General features: G+C 53.0%; 1 protein-coding gene across 4 annotated transcripts in view; it reads left to right on the top strand.

Moving 5' to 3' along the window:
* The window catches only part of TOM1L2 (target of myb1 like 2 membrane trafficking protein), a 109,666-nt gene that overhangs the window by 61,700 nt on the left and 20,272 nt on the right, over positions 1 to 27,694 (top strand). For all 4 annotated transcript variants that reach the window (XR_013992041.1, XM_081029665.1, XM_081029664.1 and 1 more), the window contains exons 3-8: positions 614 to 692; positions 6,752 to 6,901; positions 14,157 to 14,291; positions 15,719 to 15,877; positions 18,505 to 18,621; positions 26,599 to 26,732. Coding sequence is in view for 3 of the 4 variants with exons in the window: in XM_081029665.1 (XP_080885791.1) it covers positions 614 to 692; positions 6,752 to 6,901; positions 14,157 to 14,291; positions 15,719 to 15,877; positions 18,505 to 18,621; positions 26,599 to 26,732 (774 nt within the window). In the remaining variant the exon portion in view is untranslated. The remainder of the gene's footprint in view (positions 1 to 613; positions 693 to 6,751; positions 6,902 to 14,156; positions 14,292 to 15,718; positions 15,878 to 18,504; positions 18,622 to 26,598; positions 26,733 to 27,694) is intronic.

Below are 27,694 nucleotides of genomic sequence, written 5' to 3'. Positions count from 1 at the left end.
TGCTGGGAGGAGCAGGCCTAAGTGCAGGCCCGGACGTCTCTCTCTGTCTCTCTCTGTGGTTTCTTCCAGCTTAGTGATTGTTTTGGATAAATAATATTTGCATAAATAATACAAAAATTCAAAAGGGTTGCAAATAGACCATCCAGTGAAAAACCTTTCTCCCCGCTCTGTCACCCAGCTCACCTGCTAAGGGGCAGCCATAGGTACCAGCTTCTTGTGGCTGCTTTCAGAGACTCTTCCCTATGTTGGCGTGTGTCCTATGTATGTACTTGTTGTCCTTTGTGACTCAGAGGGTAGCATACGCACTGCTCTGCATGCTGATGGCTCTATTCACGTATTTTGAGCTTGCTCCCTAGCGGTGCGTAAGGAGTGGTCCATTCTTTTTTTCAGCTGCATAGTATTCCGTCATATGGATAGACATGATTTAATTTAACCTGTTTCATACTGATGGCTATTTAGTTTGTTTCCAGTCTTTCACGTTTACAAACATGCTGCAACAAATAACCTTGTATGTGTGCTGGTTCACATGCGGGGGGGGGGGAGGGGGATGGACTCTGCACGAACGTGCCCCAACGTGTCATTTGCAAGGATCGTCATGTGTCCTTTTCTCCAGGCCAAAGGATGCCATCCGAGCCCTGAAGAAGCGGCTTAACGGGAACCGAAACTACAGAGAAGTGATGCTGGCATTAACAGTAAGTGCTGCCCTCCTGGGAGTGAGAGAAGATGTGGGAAAATGCGTGCTCCCAACCTTGCCCCACTCACAGGCCTTTCCCTCTGTCGCTCAGCACCGCCTCTGGTGTGGGTGCCGCTGGAGTCCACAGGACTAATCCTGTAGTCCCCTTGGGTTTTCCTACCTCCTCTGAGATGGGACATCAGCTTCAAACTGGTATATTCCAGCAGAAGATAAGGCATGAGCAGCACTGACGAATACAGAAGCCCAAATCAGAGAAGTCAGAGCCCTGGGTGTGGGTCTCCTTTGGGCTACCAACCTGACTGTAAGACCTCTAGGCTAGCTGCTTCTTGACATGTCAGTTTCCTCTACAAAATGCTCACTTCCACTGAGTACCTGCCCCTTGCTGTGCTTTTCAAATGTTAATGCAAGTGTTTACAATAACCTTCCAAAATAGGCTTCACCGTCCCCCTCCAGGGATGAAAAAACTGAGGCTCAGAGAGGTCTAGGGCTTTGCCTGACTTCCCCGCTAGTGAGGTACCCAGCTGCGGATTACGGAATAAAAACTGATTACTGCTGGGACGCTCTTGAAAAAGTCAGCCAAGTGACTCCTTTCCGAAAGGAAAGACCAGGTTTTTGCCCTTCCTTAAGGTGTCAGAAAATTAAAAGGGACAACTTCAGGTGTTATTTTTGTCTTGAAAGTTAACAGTTTTTCAGATGTGGCAAAATCTGGGCCACAGTGAATTCTTATAATGGAAACTGTAACAGGTCAACGCTGGGCTTCTATGTAGGTTTGTTATTTATTCAAAACTGCTATAACATGTATCCTTTAAAAGCAGAAACTTTGGATTTTTTGCCCAATTGAGAACCCAAGATTTGTTTGGAGAGTTCTCTCTGCCACAGAATTGGGATTTGAATAATAAAGGAGCAAAAGACCGGTTGAGAAATAGGGAGTTGAAAGCCTTTGGGGTTTTTTTCCTCAGAAATTTCTCAATTTGAACCACCACATTCACTAAACCCAGAACACCCAGAGGGCGCCCCAAATGAATTGTTTTAAGGAACTAAAATCAGCGGGGCATGAACTCGAACATTCCAGGACATTCTCCTGGTATCTAAGACACACCGCTGTCCATGCCTAACTTCGTGGTAACCGTACCAGATGGAAATCTTTCTAAAGTGCCCTCTGCCTTTACTTCCTCCCTACGGCAGAGCAGGGCGGCCTCGTTTCACCTTTCCTGATGCTCAGGTCTCATTTAGTAGTAGTATTTCCCCCCAGCTTTATTGAAATGTTGTTGGCATATAACACATATAAGCTTAAGATGTACAGTGTGATGATTTGATACACATACATATTGCAAAATGATTAACTAACCACAGCGTTAGTTAACACCTCCGTTCCCTCACATCATTTCCTTTCTGTGTGCGTGTGTGGGATTGATAGCATTTAAGATCTACTTTCCTAGTAACTTTCAAGTGCATACTACAGTACTGTTAATTATAGTCACCATGCTATACATTTGACTCCCAGGACTTAACTCATGCTCTAGCTGGGAGTCTGTACCCTTTCACCATCATCTCTCCTTCTCCCCCACCCCAGCCCCTGGAACTACCATTCTAGTGTCTCCTTCTACGAGTTCAGCATTTTAAGATTCTGTGTACAAGTGAGAACATACAATATTTGTCTATTTGTTTTTCGCTATCTGACTTACTTCACTCAGCATAATGACCTCAAGGTCCATCCATGTTGTCACAAAGACAAGATTTCCTTCCTTTTTATGGCTGAATATTTTCTTGTATGTGGCATATACCACATTTTTTAATCCATTCTTTAGTCCATGGACACTTACATTGTTTCCATGTCTCAGCTATTGTGAATGGTGCAGCAGTGAACAGGGGGGTTCAGATATCTTTTCGAGGTAGTATTTTCATTGTCTTCAAATAAATACCCAGAAGTAGAATCTCTGGGTCATATGCTGGTTCTAGTTTTATTTTTTGAGGAATCCTCAGACTGTTTTCCATAGTGGCCACACCACTTTACATTCCCAACAAGAGTGCACAAGGGGCCCTTTTCTCCACATCCTGGCGAACACTTGCTGTCTGCTCCTTTTGATACCAGCCGTTCTAATAGATGTGAGGTGGTATCTCCTTGTGGTTTTGACACGCATTTCCTTGACGATTAGTGATGTTGGGCATCTTTTCATGTATCTGTTGGCCATTTGTATGTCTTCTTTGGGAAAACATCTATTTAAGTCCTTTGCCCATTTCTAAATAGAATTATTTTTTTGGTTTTTGGGGTTTTTTTTGTTTTTGTTTTTGATTTTTGCTCTTACGTTGTATAAGTTCCTTATATATTTTATATGAACCCTTCATCAGATAGGTGGTTTGCAAATATTGTCTCCCATTCTGTGGGTTGCCTTTTTATTTTCCTGTTTCTTCTGTTGTGCACGAGCTCTTTAGTCTGCTGCTCGCCCACTTGTTTATTTCTGCTTTTGTTATCTGTGCTTTTGGTGTCGTATCAAAAACATACCTTGCCAAGCTCAATGTCAAGGAGCTTTTCCCTATGTTTTCTTTTAGCAGTTTTACAGGTTGGGATCTTATATTTAAGTCTTTAGTCCATTTTGCGGTAATTTTTGTAATGATGTTAAGACAGGGGTCTGATTTCATTCTTTGCATGTAGCTGTCCAGTTTCCGAACACCAGCTACTGAAGAGACGCTCCTTTCTTCCCTTGAGTCTTCCTGGCTCCCTTGTCAAAGATGAGTTAACCACATAGGCAGGAGTTTACCTCTTGATTCTGGTCCGTTGCTCCATGTGTCTGTTTTATGCCTGTGCCATGCTGTTTTGACAACTGTAGCTTTGCAGTATAGTTTGAAATCAAGGCAGTGGGAGGCCTCCAGCTTTATTCTTCTTTCTTACGATTGCTTTGGCTGTTCAGGGTTCTTTGAAGTTCCATATGACTTTTAGATTTGCCTTTTCTCTTTCTGTGAAATCTATAGATAGCTTTGGGTAGTATGGACATTTTAACAATATTAATTTCTTCCAATCCATGAACCCGGGATATCTTTCCATTTATTTGTGTGTTCTTCATTTTCTCTCATCAGTGTCTTATCATTTTCAGGGTGCAGATCTTTCACCGCCTTGATTAAATTTATTCCTAAGTATTTTATTTTATTTTCATTTTAGTGTCAGGTCTTCACTGCAAATTCAGCGATGCCTTTGGGGGACTTGTGAGTTGTGCAGCTCCCCCGTCCTTACACCGAAGGCTCCAGCCTGGCACATGTCATGTAGTCTCATGTCTGCTTTAAGGCTCCTCTGTCCTCGTCTTCACTTACGCTAGTAGTCAGTGTCAGTTTCCTGCTCGTTGTGGGCCCTTCCTCCCTTCGCGTCTGTGCACACCGAGATTGTTAATATTAGGTTGGTGCAAAAGTAATTGCGGTTTAAAAGGTTAAAAATAATTGCAAAAAACGCGGTTACTTTTGCACCAACCTAATATTTACCCCAAACAGGAGTTAGTCAGAGGTGCTGTGGGCTGTCTGCTTGGCCTTCGTGTGCGGACTGGGAACGTCTGATCGTTTGGAGGCACTGATTGCTTCCTCTGTGGGCTTTGGCTGCATTCTGGAAAATTGCCACTGTGTGTTTCCTGTCCTACAACCCACAGGGACAGGTTTTCCACAGGCCTTTCTGGTAGAGTGGCTTAAAGTGGACCGCTGGGCTTCCCTTGCTAGTCAGGGAGGACCTCCTGTATGTCCTGCTCCGCTCGGCTTCGGGGCGGCTCTGTAGCACATGCCACCTGTGTCCAGGCATTTCCACGCCTTTGTGTCTGAGCCCGAGTTTCTGACTTTAAAGTCTGCTGCCAGGAAAGTGTAAGGGGCTCTCTGAGGATGAGAAGTGCGTCCTGGCCCACGGCTGCCCTGAGCTCGGGGACAGAGCTTCAGCCACCCCTCGCCTCGGGCTCCCTGCTCCTCTCTTCCCGCGTTCTTTCCCACCACGCCTGCTCTCCCCAGCCTCCTGTCCTTCCTTTCCTCCTGCTCCTCATGAAGTAAAACATTCTTCCTGCCACCTACCTGGGCCCTAGCAGCCCACTACCTGCATAGGGAAAGTTAGGAGGAGGGTTTAGAGGATCCTAAAAAGAAGGGCGACTGAATTCTCTGAGGGCAGGAACAGCCCCTGTGGTTCATCTTCGCAGTCTCTGTGGGTCACTGTGAGAGAATGCCGGTTACCTCATGGTCACCTGGAGTCCAGCATAAGCAGAAAAAGAGAAAAAAACCTCAGCAGGCCGAGGATGCTGAGCTTTGGAGTCTTCCTGGGCCAGCCGAGCGGAACCCAGAGCCACATCTGGGGCAGACAGGGTCAGGAGGGAACAGTGACGAGTGGCACAGACCCACCAGCCCAGGGCGATGTCCAGCTCTGGCCTCTGCCGCGAGCTCACTGGCATCTCCAAGCCTCGGCCTCCTCATGTGTCCAATGAGAGGACAGATGAGGCAGATGAGCCACCTTTCAGGGCTATTTCAAGGACAAATGAGGGAACAAGAAGTCCACCGCACGTTGCCTGTCGTCTCTTGCAGGAGAGCTGTCAGGGAGTAAAGGCCTTGCCGGGGGTACAGAGACAAGCACTCTAAAGAAGGGTGGTTGGGGTTCCATCCTGCATCTGGCCCCGACCATCATTTTTTACCTGGGCCGGTTTCTTCACCTTCCTAAGCCTCCTAACGCTGAGAAAATGGGAACCTAAAATCCACTTAAAGAGAATCAGTTGTAAGAATTGAATGAAGGTATACATAATATGAAAGAATCCCTCACTGTGAAGGTCAAGATTAGGGACGTTTCTTTCTGACTGTGCTTTGTCAAGGTAATGCCTAGTGAGTGAGCCCAGCCCTGTGGAAAGGCTGCCTACGGTAACCGGTGGTCAGGCCAGTTTGGGCAAATGAGGATAACTGAGGCAGTCCGAGGTGTTCCCTATTACTGGTGATGGACTTCCAAGGAGGCTTTCCCCAGTGGTTGACTATGGCACGGGGGTGCTGGCATGGGAAGGGCCCAGTAATCATATGGGTTGGTTTACAGAGAGCTAAGAAATTCAGAAAGCTGCGTGCAAGGCTGGAGAGACCCTCTAATTGATACCTCTGAATTCCTGGGGGCCTTTCCCCCTTTGCTCAAGTGTGTACCGTAGCCTTCTGAATGGTAATCATATTATTGTAGTTCTCATTTACCGGCCCCTCCCCGGTGCAGGGCACTGTGCTAGGTGCTTTAAACATGCTCTCTCATCCTCACTACAGTCCTGCCGGGGGTGCTCATGTACCCACTTTACAGATGAGGAAGCTGAGGCCTGGACAAATGTCCTGAACCATTCAGGGAGAAAGTGGTGGAGCTGAGGTTTAAGCCCCCACTGGCCATCTGGCCAGAATTCACACATGCCATGCTTTTCTGAATGGTTAAGACCTGTGGAACTCATTTTCCCAGACAAGGAAGGAGAGGGCAGGGTTTGAAACGTACATGGACCGTAAGGCTGACTGGCAGTGGAGGCCCACAAACCATTTACTAAGGGTGGGACTTTCTTTGTCATTGTCAATTTTACTTGCAGAAGGGTTCTGAGGTGTGCGTGCATGCGTGTGTGTGTGCATGTGTGTATTTGCTTGCTTCCTCACAGATAAGGGCCAATAACTCATTGGGTAATTCAGGCTGTCACAGCAGCCTTCACTTGTGACAGAGCATATGTCCCATTGGCTAATGCCTCACATCCAGAAGCCCAGAGAGAGGAGTTAAAATGCTAATTTTCAGGGACCACTCAGTCATTTTGATCCCACTGAAACACCAGCATCCTTCTCATGCAAAACTGGTGCCTCAATTACCAACTAATTGCCTGATTATTGTGCAGGGACTGGAGACTTCAGTCAGCAAGGCGCTGCCCTCATCCCCCAGGAATGAGAGAGCGAGAGGCTGAGGGTACTGTGCCATTGAGGTTTGGCTGAAAGACACTGTTAGAAAGATTGATCTGGGAGAAGGAAAGGGGGGTGGAAACTCGGCTGCCCCCAGTTCCCTGTGGCTCCCGGCTCCCACTGTGGTGACCTCTTTCCTCCCCTGCACATCAGGTGCTGGAGACCTGTGTGAAGAACTGTGGCCACCGCTTCCACAGCCTCGTGGCCAGCCGAGATTTCATTGACAGTGTTCTGGTCAAAATCATCTCTCCCAAGAACAACCCTCCCACCATCGTACAGGACAAGGTGCTCGCTCTGATCCAGGTATGTCCACTCCTCGTGGCCAGGTCACCGGGACAGAGTAAGGTGGGGTCTCTACTCAATGAGTCCTCATGCTTGCCCATCACGTGGGGAAAAGAATGGAGGCTTCTGGGTTTAGACATCTGTTGCAAAATACTTCATTTTTACACTCATCCCACGGGAATAAAACCCTAAGCAGTGGCTCTCCGTCCAGTTGACAGCCTTCACTGAAGTTTTCTGGGTACCTGGCCCTCTGCTGCCCACAGGTGGGGCCTTGCCAGGCCTCTGAGCCATCAGGGACGACGTGGAGTAGGAAAGGCCATGTGAGAGCCATATCCAGGGCTCGTGAGTCACAGGGCAACGGCCAGCTCTGTGTCAGACGTGAATAGGGGAGTGATTCAGTGAGGAGGTGACATTTCTGTTGGACCCTGAGGATGATGAGGAGCTTGCTGCAAAGCTCAGAGTGCGGCAGTATCACAGGCAAACACACCAGCATGTGCAAAGGCCCAAAAGCACCAACAAGGGGTGGACACATTTGCGATGTATTCATTATAATTGCTATGTAACAAATACCCCCAAACTCAGCAGCTTCAAACAACAAATGGTTATTATCTCGTAGTTTCTGTGGGTCAGGAACGCAGGAGCAGGTCAGCTGGGTGATTCTGGCTTGGGAGCTCTCATGAGGGTGCAGCATCTTAAGATGCTGGCCGGGGTCGCCTCATCTGAAGGCTTGACTGGAGAAGCTCCTTCCCAGGTGCCCAACCCACATGGCTGTTGGCGGGCGGCCTCAGTTCCCACCGACTATTGGTAGGAGGCCTGAGTTTCTCACCACGTGGAGTGTCCTTGTGACAAGACAGCTGGTTTTCTCTAGAGCAAGCGATCCAAGAGAGTGAGGGAGAAGCGGCAGCGCCTGTGGTGACCGGGTCTCAGAAGTCACACACCATCTTTTCAGTCATTATTTGTTAGAAGGGAGTCACCAGGTCCATCCTCAAAAGTACAGGAATTAAGCTGCACCTCTTAAGGAGAAGAGGATGTTTTAAAACCATCACATGGAGAGCAGAATGTAATGAAGAATGTCTGGGGCCAGGAAATGAGGCCAGAAGGATGGTCAGGGCTTGTGGGCCACATAGACCGAGGAGTTGGTGCTTCGTCCTTCAGGCCGTGGGGAGCCATTGCACATGCCTTAGCTGGGCGCGCACAGTCATATGTAGACATCAGACGGAGAGCCCAGTGACAGGGTGGGAGGCACCGACGTGTAATGTCGGGCGATTCGAGCCGCGGCGGAGGCGAGACAAGTGCCTGCAGGAGCCGAGACCAGAGGTGAGACCAAGCCAGGGTGGGAGTGGAGCCGCAAAGGCAGGGCCGTGTGACCAAGGGGTGGCGCCGAGGCCGGGGAGCGGAGAGGGGCGCCAGTCAGCGAGCCTGCAGGATTTGTCCTTCTCACCTGCACCTTCTACCTGCACATCACCCCCAGCTCTTGGGGCAGCTGACTCCTCTCCATCATCCAGACAGCCCTCGGGCCTCCCACTGCGGTTTACAGCACACACCACCCATTCGCTCTCTTCAGCCACCCTCTTTTATGGGCTTCAAGGACTTCCTGCTCGCTTTCCTGTCATCCGCCTCACTCAGCTCCCTGAGAACCCGGGGGCTTCTATCCCCAGGCTCCAGAGCAGCTGACTGTGGCGTAGGTGTTCAGTAAGTTGTTTTTCTTAATGAACGGATGAACGTAGTTGCTGAAGCTTGAAGACAGGGAGGAGTGTGGATGACAGCAGAGCCTGCTCCCATGCTTCCTGGGTAGTGCCTCCTCCTCCCCCCGCATCTCTCTTTCTCTCTCTCTCTCTCAAACACACACACATCATCTCACCCACTACCCTCCCCACCCCCATCTGCACCCCAACAGCCCTCCATTCTGGGACTTCCCCAGTACACGCTCCTGCCTCATCGGCCCCAGTAATTGATGTCAGGGAAATGACTAGTGGCTTTTTCTCACAAAAGATGGGCCATCCCAAGCTGAACTGTGCTAGCTGCAGTGGCCGCAGGCAAGGTCTGTCTGGGGTCAGATCTGGAAAGAGCATGTGCTGGGAGCAGACCTGGTGGGTGGGTGGCGGCCAGGGTCCTATCTGCGCTTGCTTCCCCTGCACACTGTGTGGGGATCCCGGCGGCACTGGCTGTGGCCGCTGGCTCTCACCCCCAGGGCTCTCACCAGCCCTGTACACCCTGCCCTCACCTCCGAAGCTCTCCTATCAGGGTCATTACCTCTTCCCAGCACTGCATCGACTCTGTGAAACCTCGCAGGTATTTTGACTTCTGTGGGCTTCTACCTCCTTGTCTGCATTCCTGCCTTTCTCCTCCCAGCGGGGGTCTGTGAGGTCCTACCCTTGTTCTGAGGACGCCCCCTGCTGGCCTGGCCGGGACCGAGCAGGATGGGCCTCCAGGGCCTCACAGGCTCCTTCCTGGACCACTCGCCCTGGACCAGCTGGAAAAACGCAGACTTTAGGTAGGGGTGCTTTCAGGAGGGCTTGATGACCTCCCTGGGGGGAGTTCTTCCTGTCCAGGGTGAACCTCCTGTCCAGCTTCCTCAAGAACTTCCTCTTTGGCCGTGACTAACCCACACAGAAAAGCAGGCAGCATTTGGAGCGAGCAGATGGCTTGGCTTCTGTAACGGCTAAAGGATAGGCAGGATCAGCCTTTTCTTTTCTTTTACTTTTCATTGAATCATACATATATACAGGAAATCGCGTATTAAACAAGTATATACAACTTGATAAATTATTACAAACTGAACATACCCTTGTAACCAGCCCCTAAGTTGTGAAGCAGAATATGGCCCACACCCAAAAAGCCCCACAGCCCGGGATGACCACCGCCTGCCTTCTCACCGAATGGATGGTTTCTCCTGTTCTTGAGCTTCGTCTGTGTGGCCTTTGCACACGCGCTGTGTCGTGTCTGTGAGTCTGGCCCTGCTGCGTTTCAAGCCTCGCCTCATTGTGGGGTGTCCCGTGGCTCACATCTCTGCTGGGTCTGTCTCTCCCACTGTCGGGGGACACTGTGTTTTCAGGTGTAGGCCGTTATGAAAAATGCTGCTGGGAGCATGTGGCACGTGCCTAGGTGAGCATATGTATTCCTTTTGGCTGGGTACTCAGTCAGTCGGATGTGTGGAGCTGCCATCTGCATTGGCCAAAACTGGTTGAATGTTAGCCGCTTCGTGTGGTTCAGCCCAATACCCAGGTGAAATTGCTGGGTGGTGGGGAATGCCTGGTCACGGCGGCCGTGTCACCGCTGCTCTCCCACCAGCATGGTTCCCGTTGCTCCACCCCCTCGCCAACACACGTTATCTTCTTCATACAGCCCACGGGGTGAGTATACAGAGGTCCTGCATCCTGCCGGCCTTTTTTAACCCCTTTGAGAAAGAAGGTGATTTGATTGCTATGTTGACGTACTAGCTCTTTTATTGACATACTGGCTCTCTTGCCAGCCTATGAATGGCAGCAGGACCTCATACAAATACAGCTAGACTGCAGAGAGGTCCAGCTAAGTATGTGGGTGCCAGAGCCACGAGGGTCTCTTCACCATCGTCATTATCAGGACATTTCTTGGCGCTCTTCGGAGCCCAGTGTTGGGAAGTGGAATTGGGTCAGTCCCAGCTGCCTGTTCTCAGGGAGTTCTGGGAACATTTACCCGACTCAGGTGTGAGGGCTCAGGGGGCCTACCCCTCAGTGGGCGTTTGCCCTGTCTGCCTCATAGCATGGGAGGAGATATGTTGAGAGCGGAGCAACCTTACAGGCAGCCTGCCACCTCTCTCTCTCCCAGTCTGAACTTCCTGCAGCTTTTAGCTTTGCCCTACTCGTGCTCCCATGGCTGGCCTTTGGCTGCATTCCTGTCTGTTTCCTCGAGGTGAGTCGCATTTGTTGGGAAGACAAGGTTGCTCTCAGTCTGTGCCATCCCTCAGCCTTCCGTTGAAATGGTTTTCAGGAACGGAAATGATGTCATCCTGGTAAAGGAACCTCATTGCGCTCAGGCCTTTCCTGCTTCTCTCCCTCACTTGCGCCCCCCCTTTGCCCCCGCTGTGCCCCAGCAATAGAATCTAAAAATACTCTCTTTCCACTGAAGGTTTTTCTTTCCACTGAAGAAAGCGAGCTGATGGAGGTGGGGTGGGGTGGGGGTAGGAGGAGCTGGAGGTGTTATGTTCTTGGAAGGTGTCAGAGACCTGGTGGCCCTGCCCTTGGCCACTTTCCCTGTGGACGGGTGGTTCTCTGGAGACCCTGTCCCTGGGAACAGGAAGTCTGGCCCAGGAGCAGAAGCCTCCTTTTGTCCAAAGATCAGAACCATAGTTTAAATCGGTAATTGTTTATTGATCTGAAATTTGATGATTCATAACTTGTTTCTGTCAAAACAGAAACGAATAGGGTATGGTTCACGTTTGTATAAGGTTTTAGTCTGAGGTTTGGTGTACAATCCAAAGGAATGAAGGAGATAAAAGCATGACTTGCTCTCTCCTCTCTGTTTTTTTCTCCTCATTAGACTTTCCTCTGGGTCTTTTAACCCCCTAACGCTGTAGGCACAGGCAGAAAAAGGGCGAATTACATGAAGAGCAGTGAGGTGGCTGCTCGGTTATTCACCACCAGCACTGACGTGTCACTCTGCTTTCTGAAAGGGCAGCCTGCCAGCACCACCTCTGTGGCTTCCTGGCTTCAGGATGGGGACCCAGAGCGAACCAGACCTCCTAAGGTTTTCCATCTTCCCTTGGAGTGGATTCTCCCTTCTCAGCTGGGGCAGCTGAGAGGGGTTCCTGCTTTCTCACTGTCACCTCAGTCTGTTGACAGCCTGAGTGGCCATCTTCCTCTGTTCTCTGAGGTATGACAATAAGGACGCTGAGTAACCCTGAGGACTGAATTCATTCTAACTTGACAAATGCTGACTGACTGGTTTCTCTGTGCAAGGGCGAAGCTCAGTGTGTGCCTTCAAAGGCATGACCTGTTGGGAAAGAAGACAGGATCACGGTGTTTGGGCACCGTCCAGGAAGATGCGAGAGGCACACAGCATCCCTGGCTTTCTCCTCCTTCTGTGTTCCTACATATGACTGTGCCTTTAAAGGTGCCCCTCCCCCCACGCCCCATTCCCCTGTTGGCGGCAGAATCGGTAGAAAATGTTGCCATGAACATATGTTCTGTTAGCGGCCACCTCACCCAAATTGCAGTGGGGTTCCATACAGGGGTTGAAACAGTGGCAGGTGGAAAGGGTGTGGATTAGCCAAGACTGCTTGGTTGTAAATAACAGATGCCAACTCCAGGTCGCCTAGGCTGTTTGTCATGACAAGGTAGGGCTTTCCAGAACCCTGGAGTGTGACTGGGCCTGGGGAAGGGACAGAAAGGACCAGGAAAACCCTCCAGATCTTCTCCTGTGTGTGTACAGCTCTCAGTACATCAGCCGCAGCTTCCCGAGTGCACAGGGCCTGCACTGGCACGTGGCTGCCTCCCAGGGCTCGCATATCTAGAGGACAGTCTCACCCAAGCAGACAGCAGTGCAGCAAGCCCAGGCCCGAGCCAGGCTCCTCGGAGAAGCTGATTGGCCCAACTTAGGATGTGTATTCCCTCCCCCCCCAGTGCTGGGGGGAGGGGGCGGCAGGAAGGGGCTGTTCACTCCCTGACTGGGCAGATACCCCAAGAATTACCCACTGACTGGAGAGAAGAATGATGGCTCTCTAATCTTCATTCTTCTTACCTCATATTTAGCTGGGATGCAGAGCGAGATGAATTAACGGGGCTGTTTGTCCTCCCATGGAAATAGAGGCCTCAAGGGGCGCCCGGAAGGACTGTTGTGCTTTTTCCTCCCCAGCCTCCCACAGGAGGCTGTGAAACTAGTCTTAGACACCCCAGTTTAGGCCCTAAACTTAAATGCTAACAGTGCATTTTGAAGCTGGAGTCACAGGACCCAGCTGGAGTTTGAACCAGGTAGCTTCAGCCAAAGCCACTGGGGGAGGACAGGGCCCTGGGGCACTCCCCAAGGGCAGGCCTCCTGCGGGGCTGCCCTCCAGCTGGTTCCACACGGCTCCCCCAGGCCCTTCCTCCCCAAGAGACTCCAGCAGGACGTGTTGGCCAAGAGGGGCTGTCCTGATGCTGACGGTTAAGTCCCTGAGTGTGCAAATTAAGTACGTGCCTGGAGGAAGCCGGGCCGAGGGTCAGGCTTGTACTAAGTGAGACGCATTAGTCCTAGTTAACAAGGCTTCTGGGAAACTGACCTGTTCGCTTCAAATGGGTCTGCTGGTTAGAGATAGAGTTTCCGTGGCTGCCTCAGGATTGGTTGGAACGCGTTGCTGGAGCCAGAGAGGCAGTTAAATGCTTGAGACAACAGAATTGGCGACAAAACCGTGGGCGCCAGAGGCTCTGCCTTCTCTGGGTACGTATGGTGACGGGGACAGCTTGAAGAACTGGGCCCCGTTTTGGGAGAGCCCTTTGGCTATATTTCTTTTTTTAAAAAATAATTCTGTAACTTCTAAAGAATAGAATATATTTTTTTAATTTTTTAAGGTTTTCATTAATCAATGATAAGTAGCAGTCTATTCATATTTCAGTTTTTTCTTCTCTGTTGCTTTTTCATCTAAGGGAATCTAGTGGTCATGCTTTCCAGTGGATTCGTCCGTGTGGGCACGTGAGCCCACAGGACAGCACGGGACTCTCCCATCCCAGAGGACGGGCTGGGCTGGGCTTTAACGTTGTCTCATCTACTGAGGCACCTGGCGTCCGCCTTTCTTCCCACTCACACATCACTTTCTCCTTTCCCTTCAGCTCAGCTTGCCTACAGCTCCTGCCTCCCCAGAGGACAGCTCTGCGGAGCAGAGGGCAGGGGTGAACGTGCTTGTAGACCCGAGGCCAATGGCAGCCGGGGACGCGGCGCCAAGGTGTCCCCTTCTCGCCCTTCAGCTAAACCTCAGCAGGAAGTGGTTTCCTTGCCATCAGGGGGTGCCTGCGTTTTAGGATGCACGCAGACCTTGGGTGTTACTCTTCTGTCTCTTCTCCAGGGAAATACTACATGCTGAATGAAGTTTTGTGTTGTGTTCACGCTCAGCAGCACCCTTGAAAACCAAGATCGTGCCAGCTGCGTTGTGGCAGTCAGTGCTGGCTGGAGAGGAGCAGGCAGGATACATTTGGGCAGCGCTGTTTGCGTTCGTGTGTAGGAGAGCGCTGGCCTCTGAGAGAGAACCCGGGCTGCTTTGGGTTTTCAAGCACAGTGACAGCCTTTGGTGAGAAACGCTTCCTAATAGGCCTGTTTTGTCCTCCAGGCGTGGGCTGATGCCTTTCGAAGCAGCCCTGACCTCACAGGCGTTGTGCACATATACGAGGAGCTGAAAAGGAAAGGCGTCGAGTTTCCTATGGCGGATTTGGACGCTCTGTCTCCCATACACACACCACAGCGGGTAAGCTTCCAGCTGGCCTTTTCTGGAAAGGCCTATTGCAAAACAGGCACGCCACTGCCACCACCCTTCTGCTGCTCCATTTGAATTATTCAGCTTGTCATCGTGCTTTCTTAAAGCTCCAGGGCATTTCTTTCTAATAACAAGGGGAACGCAGGAGTGAGACAGCTGCTTGCCTGGGGATTAAGTAGCAGCAGGGTCCCGCCCAGTTTTCATCCCGCCTGTGGAGGAGTAGAATAGAGGGACCCGTTCAGACGTTTGCGTGGAAATGGCGGCTTGGGTGGAGCCATCCTGGGAGGGCCATGAACAGCTGCTTTGCAGGGGCTCCAGGAATCTGGCATGGGGTGCATGCCTCTCCCTCTGACAGCACGAGCGCACCTCAGGGTTGGCATGCACAGCAGCTGACATCACTGAGCGTGGCGCAGACAGCAGTTCTTGGTTTTTTCAGCTGTACAAGTGAATCAGATGGATCTAAATGGATCTGAAATGTATTTTGAGTGATGAGTTCAGCGTCAGCCTAGACACCCTTGGATTCCATCAGCCTTGGGATTCAAAGCCCAGGGAAGGCCCATTTAGAGGTCTCTTGCTGAAGCTCTCACAACAGGGGCAGCTCTGTGCTTCAGAATTAGAAGCATGCAGGCGACGCCGTTCGTCCTTTTCCAGGGAAGCTAGTACGTACCTCTGCCTGCTGGGGAGCAGCCCTGGCCGGCCGGGGCAGAGAGAGCCAGCAGCTCCAGGTCTCACCTGAGCACTCTGCCTGGCTGGCCCCACTGGCCCATCTGTGAAGCAAGGGTGAGAAGGACAGCGTGCCTGTGTGGTATGTCGCGTGGACACAGTTCATTAATGCTGAGGAGGCTGTCGGCGGTGCCCAAAGGGAAAACATCAGGAATCATGCTTCCAAAGCAGTGTTTTCACTACGGTGCCTCCAAGCCACTCACTATGTGTGGAACAAGCATATAACCTGTCTTTTTCTTCTAATAACGACACAGAACAGTATTGTTGTCCCTATAATTACAACGAACAATCAGTAAATTGCATAATTACTATTTATATTTGTCTCCTTGTAAAGACCAAAATGGAATTTTCTGGTACGAAATTAAGGTTTCACGAGTAGCAAGACTTAATAGCAGCACCCCTCTGCTGGGGTCCTTAAGTGGTCCCCATAATGGGAACCACGACCAGCGCTCTCTCCGAGTGCTCTCGTTGCTGCCTTCGGAGCAGAGGGAAGAGCCACTGGGAAGAGCTCCCTTCTCAGATGGAGAGACTGGGGGTGGAGAGCGTCCTCAAGCGTCACAGGCCAGCAGTAAAGTGGGGCCTCCACCTCCCTGCAGGCAGCTGTGGTGCGAAGGGCCGTGCTGGGTGGGGTAGGCGCCAGGCCCAGTTGCACAGGCAGCCCAAGTGAACAGAGGACTTTGTTGTTGCCATGCCAGAGTGTCCCCGAAGTGGATCCCGCCGCCACCATGCCCAGGTCCCAGTCGCAGCAGAGGACGAGTGCCGGCTCCTATTCCTCGCCGCCTCCTGCTCCCTACTCCGCTCCGCAGGCCCCGGCTCTGAGTATGACTGGCCCCATCACAGCCAACTCAGAACAGGTACTTGCATACTTCCAGGCCACAGGCGAGCCAGCCGACTGTCCCCGTCCACCCTTCCAGGGGACACGCACAGAGGCCTCCCAGACGAATGACACGCAGGTGGACGGTCCGAGCCCCCCCTCTGAGGACTCACAGGCGAGTAGGGGACGCAGGTGGAAAGTCATTCAGGACAGTGTGGTCACGCTGTGGCGGGAGCAGACCCGCCACTCTGAGCCCAGCGGTGAGCAGTGCCTGGCAGGCAGCCCAGGCAGCTGACGAGGGCCTTGCCAGCCACGTGTGGTCCAGAGGCACAGGGGAGTGTGGCTCTGGGAATACCAGGTGGAAGGTTCGAGGGAGGTGCAGGTGCAGGGTCCAGGTGGGGAGGAAATGGTGGCAGCAGGTGAGGCCCAAGGCACGGGAATGGAGTTGAGTTGTGAAAAGCCTTGTGTGTCATGCAGAGATGTTTTGATTTATCCTGTGAGAACTGTCAGCCATCAGAGGCCGGTAACCCGATCAGCAGGGCAGAGGCCACAGGCCATGGCAGGGAGGCCTTCAGGAAGCGCTCTTCCTGCCTTTATCCCAAACACCGCCTCCTTCCCTGAGTAATTTCCTGAGCAGCTAATGTCGGTTAACCCCAAGCTGGATATTCTTAGATGAGTTGTGGAGACTGGTCTGTCGGTGAATATCTAGAATTTCCATTCATTAAAATTTGAGAATTGGTCAGACTTGAAAAAAAAAAAATCTATCCAATGTTTGCAGTTTTAAAGTCTTTATTTAATATCTGTGACAATGTCATCATTACAGAGCCTCATTTAAACAGAGGGGTCAGGCTTCTAACCTAGCTTCTCTCTGGTTAACGAGGTGTTGTGCCAGGGCCCCACCTCTCGGTGCTCTGCCGGCTCCAGGAGGGAGTATGGTTGGGCAGTCAGACCAGCCTGGACCATCTCCGCTCTGCTGCTCACTAGGAGGCTTCTGCCAGGTCACTTAGCCTCAGTCTTCCTGTCAGTAGAATGGGGCAGTAATCCTTCCCTCTCACCACGTGGGGCAGTCACGGGCCTGTGGTAATCACCCAAGTGGTGTGTGCACTGCTGGGGCGGGGGTGCTGGACTGCAGGGCTCACATTAACTGTGGGCCTCGCTTCCCTGTACTCTCCCTTTGTCATTACCCACAATGGCCAGGGAGCTCTGGGGAAGACTTTCTCTGGCTCCAGGCTCTGCTCCCATGGGCAGAACTGTGCTGTCTTCTGTTAAGAGGAAAGGTGAACATTTTTGAAGGGGGATGGCCACTGAGACCCCCTGCCAACTCGCCCAGTGTGCGTGGGAGCTCGGGAGGAGCCCTGCCAGCAGCCAGCAGAGTTGAGAGGAGGGTTTGGAGTGATGCCCCCGAGGGAAAATGAAAGCAGAGCTGGGCAGGAAGCCAGCCTGGCCTAGACACCCCCGGCGTTCAGACCCACATGGTTTCTGACTGCTGCAGGCTTGGGCCTCCCCAGCCAGAAACCTCTTCTCAGCCAAGACTTGGGCCTTCCATCTATCAGGCAGAGCCAGAGGTGGGCAGGAGCCGCAGGACCCGGTCATCGCCCTGGATGGCCATTCATCCACCCGTCCATCAAATAAACATGTATTGAGTCCTTTTGTCCCTGCCCCATGCTAAGGGCACAGACCTCAGTCCAGCAGGGGTCCCTGTGCCCAGGACGGGGGGATGGGGTGTGGGGGGCCTGCAGGGGGAAGTGGGAGTGCTCGGGGGCACGAGTGGGGGGGTCAGAAAAGGCTTCTCTGTGGAGAGGGGTCAATGCAGTTACGAGCAATAGCAAAGTCCAGCCTCTGGACCTTCTAATGGGGGAGGGACCGAATCAATATCAGGCTTATGTGTGTGTCAGCACTGTGCAGGCATTTTCCCATCAGTCACAGTGCCCGTCTGAGGTGTGGATATCATGACCTTTCCGCAGGTGAGGAGACTGTAGTCCAGAGAAGTTAAGGGTGCCCCTGCAGCGGGGGAGACGGCCCGGCCCAGGCTCTGGGGAGCTCTGTTGGAGGGGCAGGTGGGGGAGCTTTCAAGGGGCAGTGTTATCCCTTGGCAGGGAGCAGAGTGAGGAGGGGGTCACCCCTGGGGCCTTCTCTCGCTCCCTCTCCTTTAGTCCTGCCACACCAGCAAAGCGCAGGTAATGCAGGCCAGCCTCTCAGAGGACATAGTATTTAGATTATAAACGCCTAGGGGCCAGAGTCTATAACTACTAGGTTTCTCAACAAGAATCCCAGCCCTGACGGGACCTTGGGGATCACGCACTGCGTCACTCTCACTTGGAAGAGCACAAACAGGCCTAAGAGAATAACTCCCTACTCAAGGTTCTGTGGTGGGAGCGCTGAGGCTGGACAGCACGCAGCCCACCCCGCGTGCACTGCCTCAGCGTCACGAGCACAGTCCCCAGTGGCAAACTTTTGGTCACTGGGGTGTCCTCACGACCCCACTCGGTACTCTCTCAGAGCGGCCGTCACCCCCACATGCAGACCGCAGTGAGACGAGAAGGCTTCTGCCGCTGCACCGATTCAGAAGTGTGACCTGATGTCACAGTGGATGGGTCTGTCACCAGCCAGGTACAGCTGTCACCAGCCAGGTACAGTTGACTGACCTCTCCTTTCTGGCCCCAACAGATTGCCAGGCTGCGGAGCGAGCTGGACATTGTTCGAGGAAACACGAAAGTCATGTCTGAGATGTTAACGGAAATGGTCCCTGGGCAGGAGGACTCGTCTGACCTGGAGTTGCTGCAGGTGAGGAGACCTCCGGTTGTGGGGGCTCGGGGCCTGGGGGCAGCAGTGAGGGAGGGACCGAGTCCACATAGGCCCGCTCAGCTTCACACTTCTTGGGAGTGGTCAGAGGCCAGTTAATTTGTTTCCTGATTAGAAAATACCAATTGCAGAATACATGCCCTTGGAAAGAAAATAGACATACAGAGAAGACAATAATAATTTTCTTTAATGCCAGCATCCACAAGACACCACCACTGATGTTTGGATATATTTTCTTTCAAACGTTTTTCTGTGTTTATGTCAAATGTAGTTCAGATGATACTATGTGTACGTTTTGTGTATCTCTGCTCCCTCAACATTACGTCATAACCACGTGCAAGGGGACCTTCATTCTTTCCTGCACATGGCAGCCCTTCTAGTCACACCGTACCCCCAGACCTTCCTGAGACGGAGATGGAGCGGAACCTCCTTTTCTCTTCCCGAACACCGAGGGCTCCCAGCCTGAGGGTGCTTACGGGATAGTTCCCGGGGCTTGGTTGCTAACTGGCCTTTCCGCCTCTGGACACCCTGCAGCTCTGGGATTGTGGCAGAAAGAGGTCCAGAGCAGGGCTGGCCTGAGGGGACGCCCTCAGACTAAAGCCAGCGACTCGGCCTCAGGCCTGTTTCCCAGGCCAGCAGATCTACCCCGTGGCAGCAGCATTGCCCTTAGAAGCAGTGACCTTCTGAAGGGGGTGCTGGTGGAAAAGGGGTGCTATAAACTGCAAGTGGCAGGATACTTGAGTAAACAGGTCAGCAACCGGACTGGCCTGCCCAGCTGGCCTGAGGGTTTCACGACGTGCCTGCTGCTGCCATTCTTGTCTGGTGCTCAGAGTCGTCCGTCGTGGCCCCCTGAGTGCCACCTTCCACCCTTCTGTTGGCACACACTTGCAGCCTGTGAAGGCTTGGCTCTGATGGCCCTGTCCTTCAGTAACACACACAGCTGGAGTGCCTGACCCTGGTCCCAAGCTGTTTCCTGTGCCCCCTTCGTCCTCCCAAGCCAGCAGCTTCGGGGGGAGGCGAGGTGAAGGCCTGTTCTGGGCCTAACACAGAGCAAAGGCCTAGAAGCACAGAGAAGCAAAGGCTGAGATCCCTGCTCTGGGGGAGCTCACAGCTAGTGCAGGAGACCGGAGAACAGCTCATCTCCACGAAACACCACATCAGGCTGCTCTTGGAGCCAGGATGAGTCCTCTCTTCTGGCCCAAGCGAGGACCCCTGAGTGTTCCCTTCCGAGTCGCCGCCCTCCCTCTGACACCTGCAGCAGACCAGGCTTGCCTCAGCTGAGCAGGTCCAGCTGTCCACAGGCCACATGCCGTGGGACCCCGCATCCCGTTATTGCATCACTGGCCTCATTCTCAGCCTGCAGTCGGGGCTTCTTCCAGGCAGTCCCCAAGGCACTGGAATCTGAGATCAGTCCAGAAACAGTCCAGAAACTGCGAGGGCCTCTTGAGGCAGCTCGGTGCTGTGTCAGCATCAGAATTCCTGCTGACAAGGGATTTGCAGTGGACAGAGCCCAGCTCCTGGCAGCAGGGGGTGGGCTGAACAAAGCCAGCGTGCTTCCAGACAGCCAGAGCAGACCCAGACAGCAGGAATACTCTGTGTGTGTGTGTCTGTCTGTGTGTGTGTGTTTTTTTAAAACAAGCCCATCAGCCAAGACAAACAGAACATAATCTCCTGGCGTCAGCTCAGTTTTCAAAAATAGGTTGCTTCCCATGACGTTTTCCTTCCCTCTGTTTTGTTCCAACTCTGAGCCTAGCAGCCCTCACTGCTATCTTATAAATCAAACAGAGAAAGAACGGCTCTGGGTATCAGTGGGCGGCTGTCCTTTCAGCACGGGAGATTCAGGAGTCGGGAAGCTCTGTGTGAACAGACATGGCTCCCTGGCTGCCGGCCTCGCTCCTCAGTTCCTCTTGACATTTTCCTCCCCTGCTTCCCCCGGCAGTCAGAAGCCCGCCAGGCGGGGTCTCCCAGGGGTCAGGGCCACCCCGAATGGCGAGCCTCCCACGTGGGAAAATGGCACAGTCAGCTTGGAAAGTGACGGGATCAGAATGTGCCCCGAGGACCCTCAGTGCAGCTGGACAGCTGCCAGATTGCTCTGGGTAGAAGCTGTCCAGAGCTCACAGTGCTGGCCGGGGCCGTGGAAATAAACACATTTGTCATCAACCCAAATGTTCGTGCCAACAGAAGCTGCTCCCGACTCGAGCGTAAATTGCTGGGTAGGAGGTGGAGGAAATGGGAAGAGAGGAAATTGGAGGTGTCAGCCCCAGGAGGCACTGGTGTGGGCAACCGTAATGAGGGCGGGTTATGTCCCAATCGCTTCCCGTGCATCACAAAGCACTTTCAGGTGCAGCCTCACACAGGCCTGCAGAGCCGCCACCCGGATGCTTGGTGGGGGAGCTGTTTGCCCGAGGACTCCTGGGTGCGTGGCTGGCGGTTGAGGGAGGCTGAGGTTACCCAACTCCACTGTGCTGTCAGCTTAGCTGCAGGCCCTGGCGATGGGAAAGCAGGACCCCCAGAGGGAACACAGCACCTCCTCCAGTGTGTGGAGCCCTTAGCTCTGAACTGGGTGAGACCTAGGCAACTAGTCCAGCTCCACGCCTGCGCTCAGATTCCCTCAGCAGCAGCTTGCCTGGTGCCTGCCTCGTGTTTTTCTTAACATCCTCAACAACAGTCTGTTCAGGTCAGCTCATGGAAGCACTTCCGTTTCCACTCTCATGCCTTGGTTAGACTTGGGGAAGCAGCACAGCTGGGCTGAGGACTCGCTGTTGAGCCATATCGCTGGGTTTACGCCTGGGTCCAACTGCTGATGAGCTGGGTGACGCCCAACAAGTGCCTGTCCTTCCGTGCGGGAGTTCTCACTGGCACCTGCGAAGGATTGGATGGCATCCGTTTCCAGGGCTAGCTAGCACAGTGCTGGGCACGAACACGCCATCCACAGCTGGGAGCTTTTGTGGTTGTCACCAGCAGAGCCTCCTGCATGGCAAGCGGGTCTGTCCCCGTAACTGCTGCCCTTGGCTATCTTCTTCAGCAAAGAACAAGACAAATTCCTCTTCCATGTGGGAGGTGCTGAAGTATTTGAAGACTGCCCATGGCCCAATGTTTGTGTGGCCATTGGCAGCCCACCTTGTAGAAGACCAGGCAGTTCTCAGCAAGAGGCAGACGTCATAAAATCGAGAGGTTCCGTCAACTGAAAATCGCCCGCCTCTTTCTCATGTGGCTGTTGAGCCATAGCTTCCCAGCCAGTGCGCGGGCGCGTGGGTCCGGGCCTAAAACGAGGTTCTGCATCTCTGTCCGCTCAAGCCCTTGCCCTTGGCTGCAGCCTGTGTCTCGTTCATGGTCCTGATGCTGCCATCCGGTACCCTCTGTCTCCCAAATGAGCTTCTTGACCTTTGTCTTCAATTAACAAGAACTTTTAATTAATTCAATGATGCTAAAATTTAATTAATTCAATGATAGGCATTCCTACTTGGCGATTCATCAGATAATAAAAGAAGCCTTCCTCCATGTGTTTTCTTGAAGAGGCAGACGGTATGTCCCCCTCTTCCTTCTTGCTTCTTCCATCTCATTTCAACAAAAGACTGAATGTCCAGGACCATTTTCTCTAGAGAAATCTAGTTTATTCTACGTATTTAGCTTCATCATTCCTCCTTTCTCTTCAACAAAGAATGTGTTCTCCCTCCCCTCTCCTTTGCGGCTGTAGCGTGCAGTTCTTCAGGACGTTATCGTGCTCTTTAGAAGTTGGAGCCAGTTCAGAGGATACCCATAACGATGATTAAAAGGTTGTTTGTGAGGTGGGGATGAGAGTGTCCCTTGAAGAAAAGATAAAGGCACAGGGATTAATTAGAAGAGAGAGGATATTTTAATAAGATGTTCTGATAGGCAGAGGGCTTTTGCACAAAGAACAGAAACCAGATGTTCTCCCCCTGTGGAGAGGCGGATAGAGAAGGAGGCCAAAGCTGAAATTTTCAGCATTTAGGAAATTCCTGTCGCAGCTGCTGGTCAGTGGGCAGGCTGTGGGCGCTTGGTATCTCGGGACGAGAGGAGTCGCTGTCTGAGCGGTCTGAGGTGGAGGGAGGCAGAGGAAGGCCTCCCAGGTGCGCCTGCGGTGGTCTGCCTGGGGGTGACCCTGTGGAGGCCATGCGGCCAGCTGGCAGAACCTTATCATTCTGGCCCTTCTCTCTCCTTCGATTTCTTGGTCTTTTTTCTTCCTCTTTAATTTTTTGTTTTTTTAAGACAGTAACTTAAAGGTAAGAGCACGGAGATGGTAACTTTGTCTCTGCAGAGAGCCCTGGAGATAGATTCCTGACTGAGAAGCCCCAGGTCAGAGCCCTGAGTGCTTCTCTGGATGGGAGGCCAGGCTCTGCCTGTGGGGCTGGCAAGGCGGTGGGGAGCGAGGCTGCAAATGGGCGGGCGGCCGGCAGAAGCAGCGGTGGTGCTACCGTCCATGAGATCGTGTGCCCGCGGGTCCCATTCTGCCTCCAAGCGGAGGGCATAATGTTAGAGCTAGCAGAGGCTCAGAAATCGAGTATTTTCCAAACATTTCTATAAAGTTTGGAACTCTTCTTTACAAGCAAAGTTCTACGAAGCGCTGTGACGTTTAAAACAGATCAAAGCAGAGGCACCCTGGCTGCGCAGGAGTGCCCCAGGCCCAGGGCTGTGGAGGCACGTCCGTGCCCTCTGCGGAGCTTCACCGTTTCTCCAGCCCCCTTGTTTTACCCGGAGCGTGCTGGCAGCCTGGATCGAGTCACGGCTGCTGCCGCCTGCCACTTCGTCCCCAGCGCCCGGAAGGGACCGGGCTCTGTCGGGGAGGCGGGATCCTGCCCTGCTCTCGCATCTCCGGGTTCTGGTGCGAGGGGCATTCAGAGACAAGTTTCTGAGACACTCCCTGAAGTCTTCTGAGGAATCGGGCTTGGTTCTCCTTTAACTGCAGTGGACCATCCTTGAGGCCTGCTCTTTGTCCTGGGGCTTCCACGGGTAGGGTGGGGTCGGGGCTGGAGCTGTTGGAGACAAGTACGAGCCAGAGGCTCAGCTAGAGGAGTTCCCGCGACATGGGGTGACAGCGCTGAGCTGTGTCTAGAGTGCTGCCCAAGTCCTGAGCAGGGAGGGTGGTGGGGTCCCCAGAAAACCTTCTGGTGGGTACGGAGATGGCTAGCTGGGTAGGTGTGTGGGAAAGCCGGCACTGTAAAATGTTCATGGTAGAATTGAGGCGTTGGGTACATGGTGTTCACTCTGAAATTCTTTCCGCGCTGCTCTATGTTTGAAAGTTTTTATGATTAAGTGTTGGGGTGGGGAAACATCCTGGAGCATTGAAGGAAGAGTAGGAATTTGCTTGATGGAAAAGGAGGAGAGGAACAGTGCAGGCAGAGCACCAACATCTCAGAGCAAGCTTCTGCAGGGGTGGCCTTGGACCTATTTTCTGTGACACACTGCCACATTCCCCTGGCTGGCAGGTCCCGCATCTCGGAATTGGCCTGCAGTGTGGATGGGAAGTTCACTGACCTCTTCCCTTTCTACTCCCCAACCCAGGAATCCAGGGAACAAGCCCCCGATGCAGCCACACTCCCCTGTCCTGGGACTGTCCGCTGGGGCCACCTTAGCTGAAGGGAGTAGGCCCGTCGCTGGGACTTCAGATCCTTTTGCTCATCGGGGATTGTTTTCAGGCACCTCGAGTGCTGGTCTTGTTGATACTGGGCACGTGCCCAGGGCAGTGAAGTGAGTGGTGGCCCGGGAAGAGCTCATGGCAGACAGCAGACCAGCAGGGGCTGTGTCTCCTTCCTCTCTCTCATCCAGGTCGGCTATGGAGAGACGGGTTGTGAGTATCCAGTGATTTCCTAGAAGCCCCCTATTTTCATAATCTTGTCTTCTCCAAAACCTAGAATGTTAGTCTTCAGAGAACCAAGAGTGGGAATCTGTTCATAGAAGAAGCCAGAAGGTCCAGATGCTGGCTGGTCGTGCTGTCCCAGGAGAGACTGACAGCGGCATTCTGGCTGGGCAGCGGCGAGGAACAGGGTAGAACAAGGCAAAGGGTGGTGTTTCCATAACCAGCCAGCCAGAGAATCTCCACATGAAGCCTTTTGCTCCGGGTGGACGGCCCGCTCTTGGACCCGCTGCCTAAATCAACGGGACTCCTATCTGGAAAAGTGCCACTGTGCTGGTGGGATACTGGGCTGAGCCACACGGGCCAGGCTTCTTTCCTCAGCTGGCCCCGCGCTTGGGGAAGGAGATTGCACGAGAGGCCAGGCCTGTGTCTGGCTGGCCGTGATCTGCGTGCTCTGTCCCTACCGTGCTCCTGCCTGCCTCGGTAAGAGGATCCAGCCCAGGACCCTCATCGCCCTCAGGAGCGAAGGAGGGGGGTGTGTGCGCGTGCGTGTGTAAGGGAACGCTGTTGCGTCCCTTGGCCTAAATGTGGATGGAAGGAATGCAACTTGCCTTTATTCTCAGAAGCACGGAAGGAGTGGCTCCTGTGTGTCAGTGACCGGTACTGGGAAAACAGGGACAAGACATGCCATCTCTGCCCTCCGGAAGCTTTGGTCTGGGGTGGGGGGCAGATAAGAATGCCCCTGTGTGGTGACACCATGCTGCAAGGCGCCATGGGGCCTAGGGGCCCAGCGGGGCACGGGGAGGCCCCGGTTTCCTGCTTTGTGCTTGATCAGCTGGACGATCAGACTCAGCAGAGGATTCTGGGGCCGTGTCCCTGTGCGTGACATCCCCGGGGGTACATGACGGCAGCTCCCTGACGGAGGCTAGGATTGGTAGGAGGGAAACCTAGCCGGGCTAGCGCGATGGTGAGACAAATCCGGAACTGAACAGAGGTCACGTATGTCTGCAATGAGTAGTTCTACCAGCACGTTTTCAAAAAGAGGTAGCTTTGAGGCTGAGCCTGAGAAGGAAGAACTCTGCCTCACCCCTGGTCCCCTTCTCTCAGCTGCCTCCGGTGTCCAGGTGGGTGGGGACAGCGTGTCACCTCTGCTGGCCCCACTGGGACATGGAGCTCTTTCCACAGGCAGTTCCTGCAGTCAGGAATGCTGTGGGGCCAGCCTGGCGCGGCTGCCAGCTCTCGCCTTTGTAGGTCGTCAGCCTGGCCTACAGGGTGGCACGGTGCCCTGCCAGGTGTTTGAGGGAGCTCCACAGCAAGTTTGAATGAGAGCATGAGTCAGGCTGCTGTTGGGGCAGGGAAGGCCCACGGAAACCAGGCCTGTCTGCAGAGGCCATTGCTTTCAAGGGTGAGAGGGCTCCGATGGTGACCGGGGGTTCATGAGAGCCATGTGGCGGCTTTCGGAGCTCCTGAGACCTCAGCAGCATGACACACATGCCACCAACGTGCATCTAATGCCGTTGTAAAACATACTCATGCTGTTGCCGGGAGTATAAATAAACTGAGCTCATCCTTTGGAATGGGCTTTTACTATTACCGGTCAGTTTTCCAAAGACCATAAATACCCTTTCGCCCAGAAAGTCCACTTCTAGGAATTTGTCCTATGGAGGTGCTGGCACAGATTCGGAAACATGTATGCGTAACAGTGCTCACTGTACGTTATTTGGGTTGGCCCAAGGAAGGGAGATCACACCCTAAATGGCCAACGGTAGAAGAATGGTGTGATACATTATGATACACATGAAGGCGTGAGATCATCTGTCCAAAGTGATGGGCAGAGTCTGCAGTAGTCTGTGGAAGAAAACAAGCAAGCTGCAGTGAATCACCCCTTACATTTTAAAACTAGCTTGTGCATACATGTACTTAGATACGTACGTAGGTATGGACGCTTGTCTGTCTGCTGGAAAAGGACGGGTTTGCTCTGGGGTAGGAGGACCCAGTGAGGGAGGGCCCCCTCCTCTGCAGCCTCCCCGTGCCTGGCTTTGTGGACAAGCACGTACCCCTTCTGTGACTTGTGAGAGCTGGTCCTCGTTGTCCCGACCGAGAGCGTCGGCAGCAGGCTAGCCCGCGGCGCGTGTGTCCCCTAGGAGCTGAACAGAACCTGCCGGGCCATGCAGCAGCGCATCGTGGCGCTCATCTCCCGCGTGTCTAACGAGGAGGTCACCGAGGAGCTGCTGCACGTGAACGACGACCTCAACAACGTCTTCCTCAGATACGAGAGGTGGGAGCCAGGGGCCTCTTTCCCACCGATGCCACAAGAGCGATTTCCTTCATAAACAAAGGCGGGAGGGAGAGAGAGATTAGAGCTGGAAAATACTCATCAGAGCTGCTAATTTGTTCCCAGAAGCCAGGGAAAATGCTTCTTGTTCTCCTGGGAAGCCAGCAGCAGCAGGAAGGTGACTGCAGAATTAGGCTCTGCCCTTTGTGAGCCTCAGCCTGCTCTGCCTCCCCGCCCCCCCATCGCCCCCTCCCCCAGCCCAGGCAGCGGGAGGACTGGGGCACCTGCTCCTTTGAAGATCCTTTGAATTTGAAAAGGATTAAAGGGGGAAAATCTCTACTACGGAAAAAAGACTTCCTCTTTCCAATCTTTAAAGAAAGAGATTTTTTTCCCTCCCTTTGCAAATGTCAGAGTGTCTAGAGTGTTCAGAAGCAGGCAGGCTGTAAGTACTGGAATGTGTCTGCGTACGGAAGCACACACACACGTTCACTTCAGTTCTTTCTGCAGCCAGATCATTTTTGGGTTTGAGGTAACAAACTTGCAAATTCTATTCCCTTTCCAAAGCCTTCCCTGGGGGGAAGTGCAGAGTCTCATTCAGCAGCAGTTTTCCACAGGAGGTATTCCCACTGCATCACTCTTCCCACCCCATCGCCCCCCTGGGTGCACCTGGGGCTTTCCTGAATTACCCACTGTCAGCACCAGAAAGCACCTTGACCAGGCCAAACTCTAGGTCTGATCCCCGTGTCCCCTGGAGACTTAGGGCCCTGGCCCCACACTGGCGCCAGCACCTTGTACTATCTGTGTGACAGATACTTGCACTTGGGGGCTTAGAGGGTGATTTTGCTCTGGGTGTCACAGTGCTGGGCTTTGTCTTACCTTGACTGTGGCAGTAGGGACAGGTGGCTCAGTGTCCACCGGACAGATGAAGAAATGTGCAGTAAGAACATGGGGCCACCCAGGGATGG

Source organism: Rhinolophus hipposideros (genome assembly GCF_964194185.1).
Source record: "Rhinolophus hipposideros genome assembly, chromosome: 20".
Classification (NCBI taxonomy): domain Eukaryota; kingdom Metazoa; phylum Chordata; class Mammalia; order Chiroptera; family Rhinolophidae; genus Rhinolophus; species Rhinolophus hipposideros.
The sequence above is the reverse complement of the archived record's forward strand: the minus strand, read 5'-3'. Positions and strand labels throughout refer to the sequence as shown.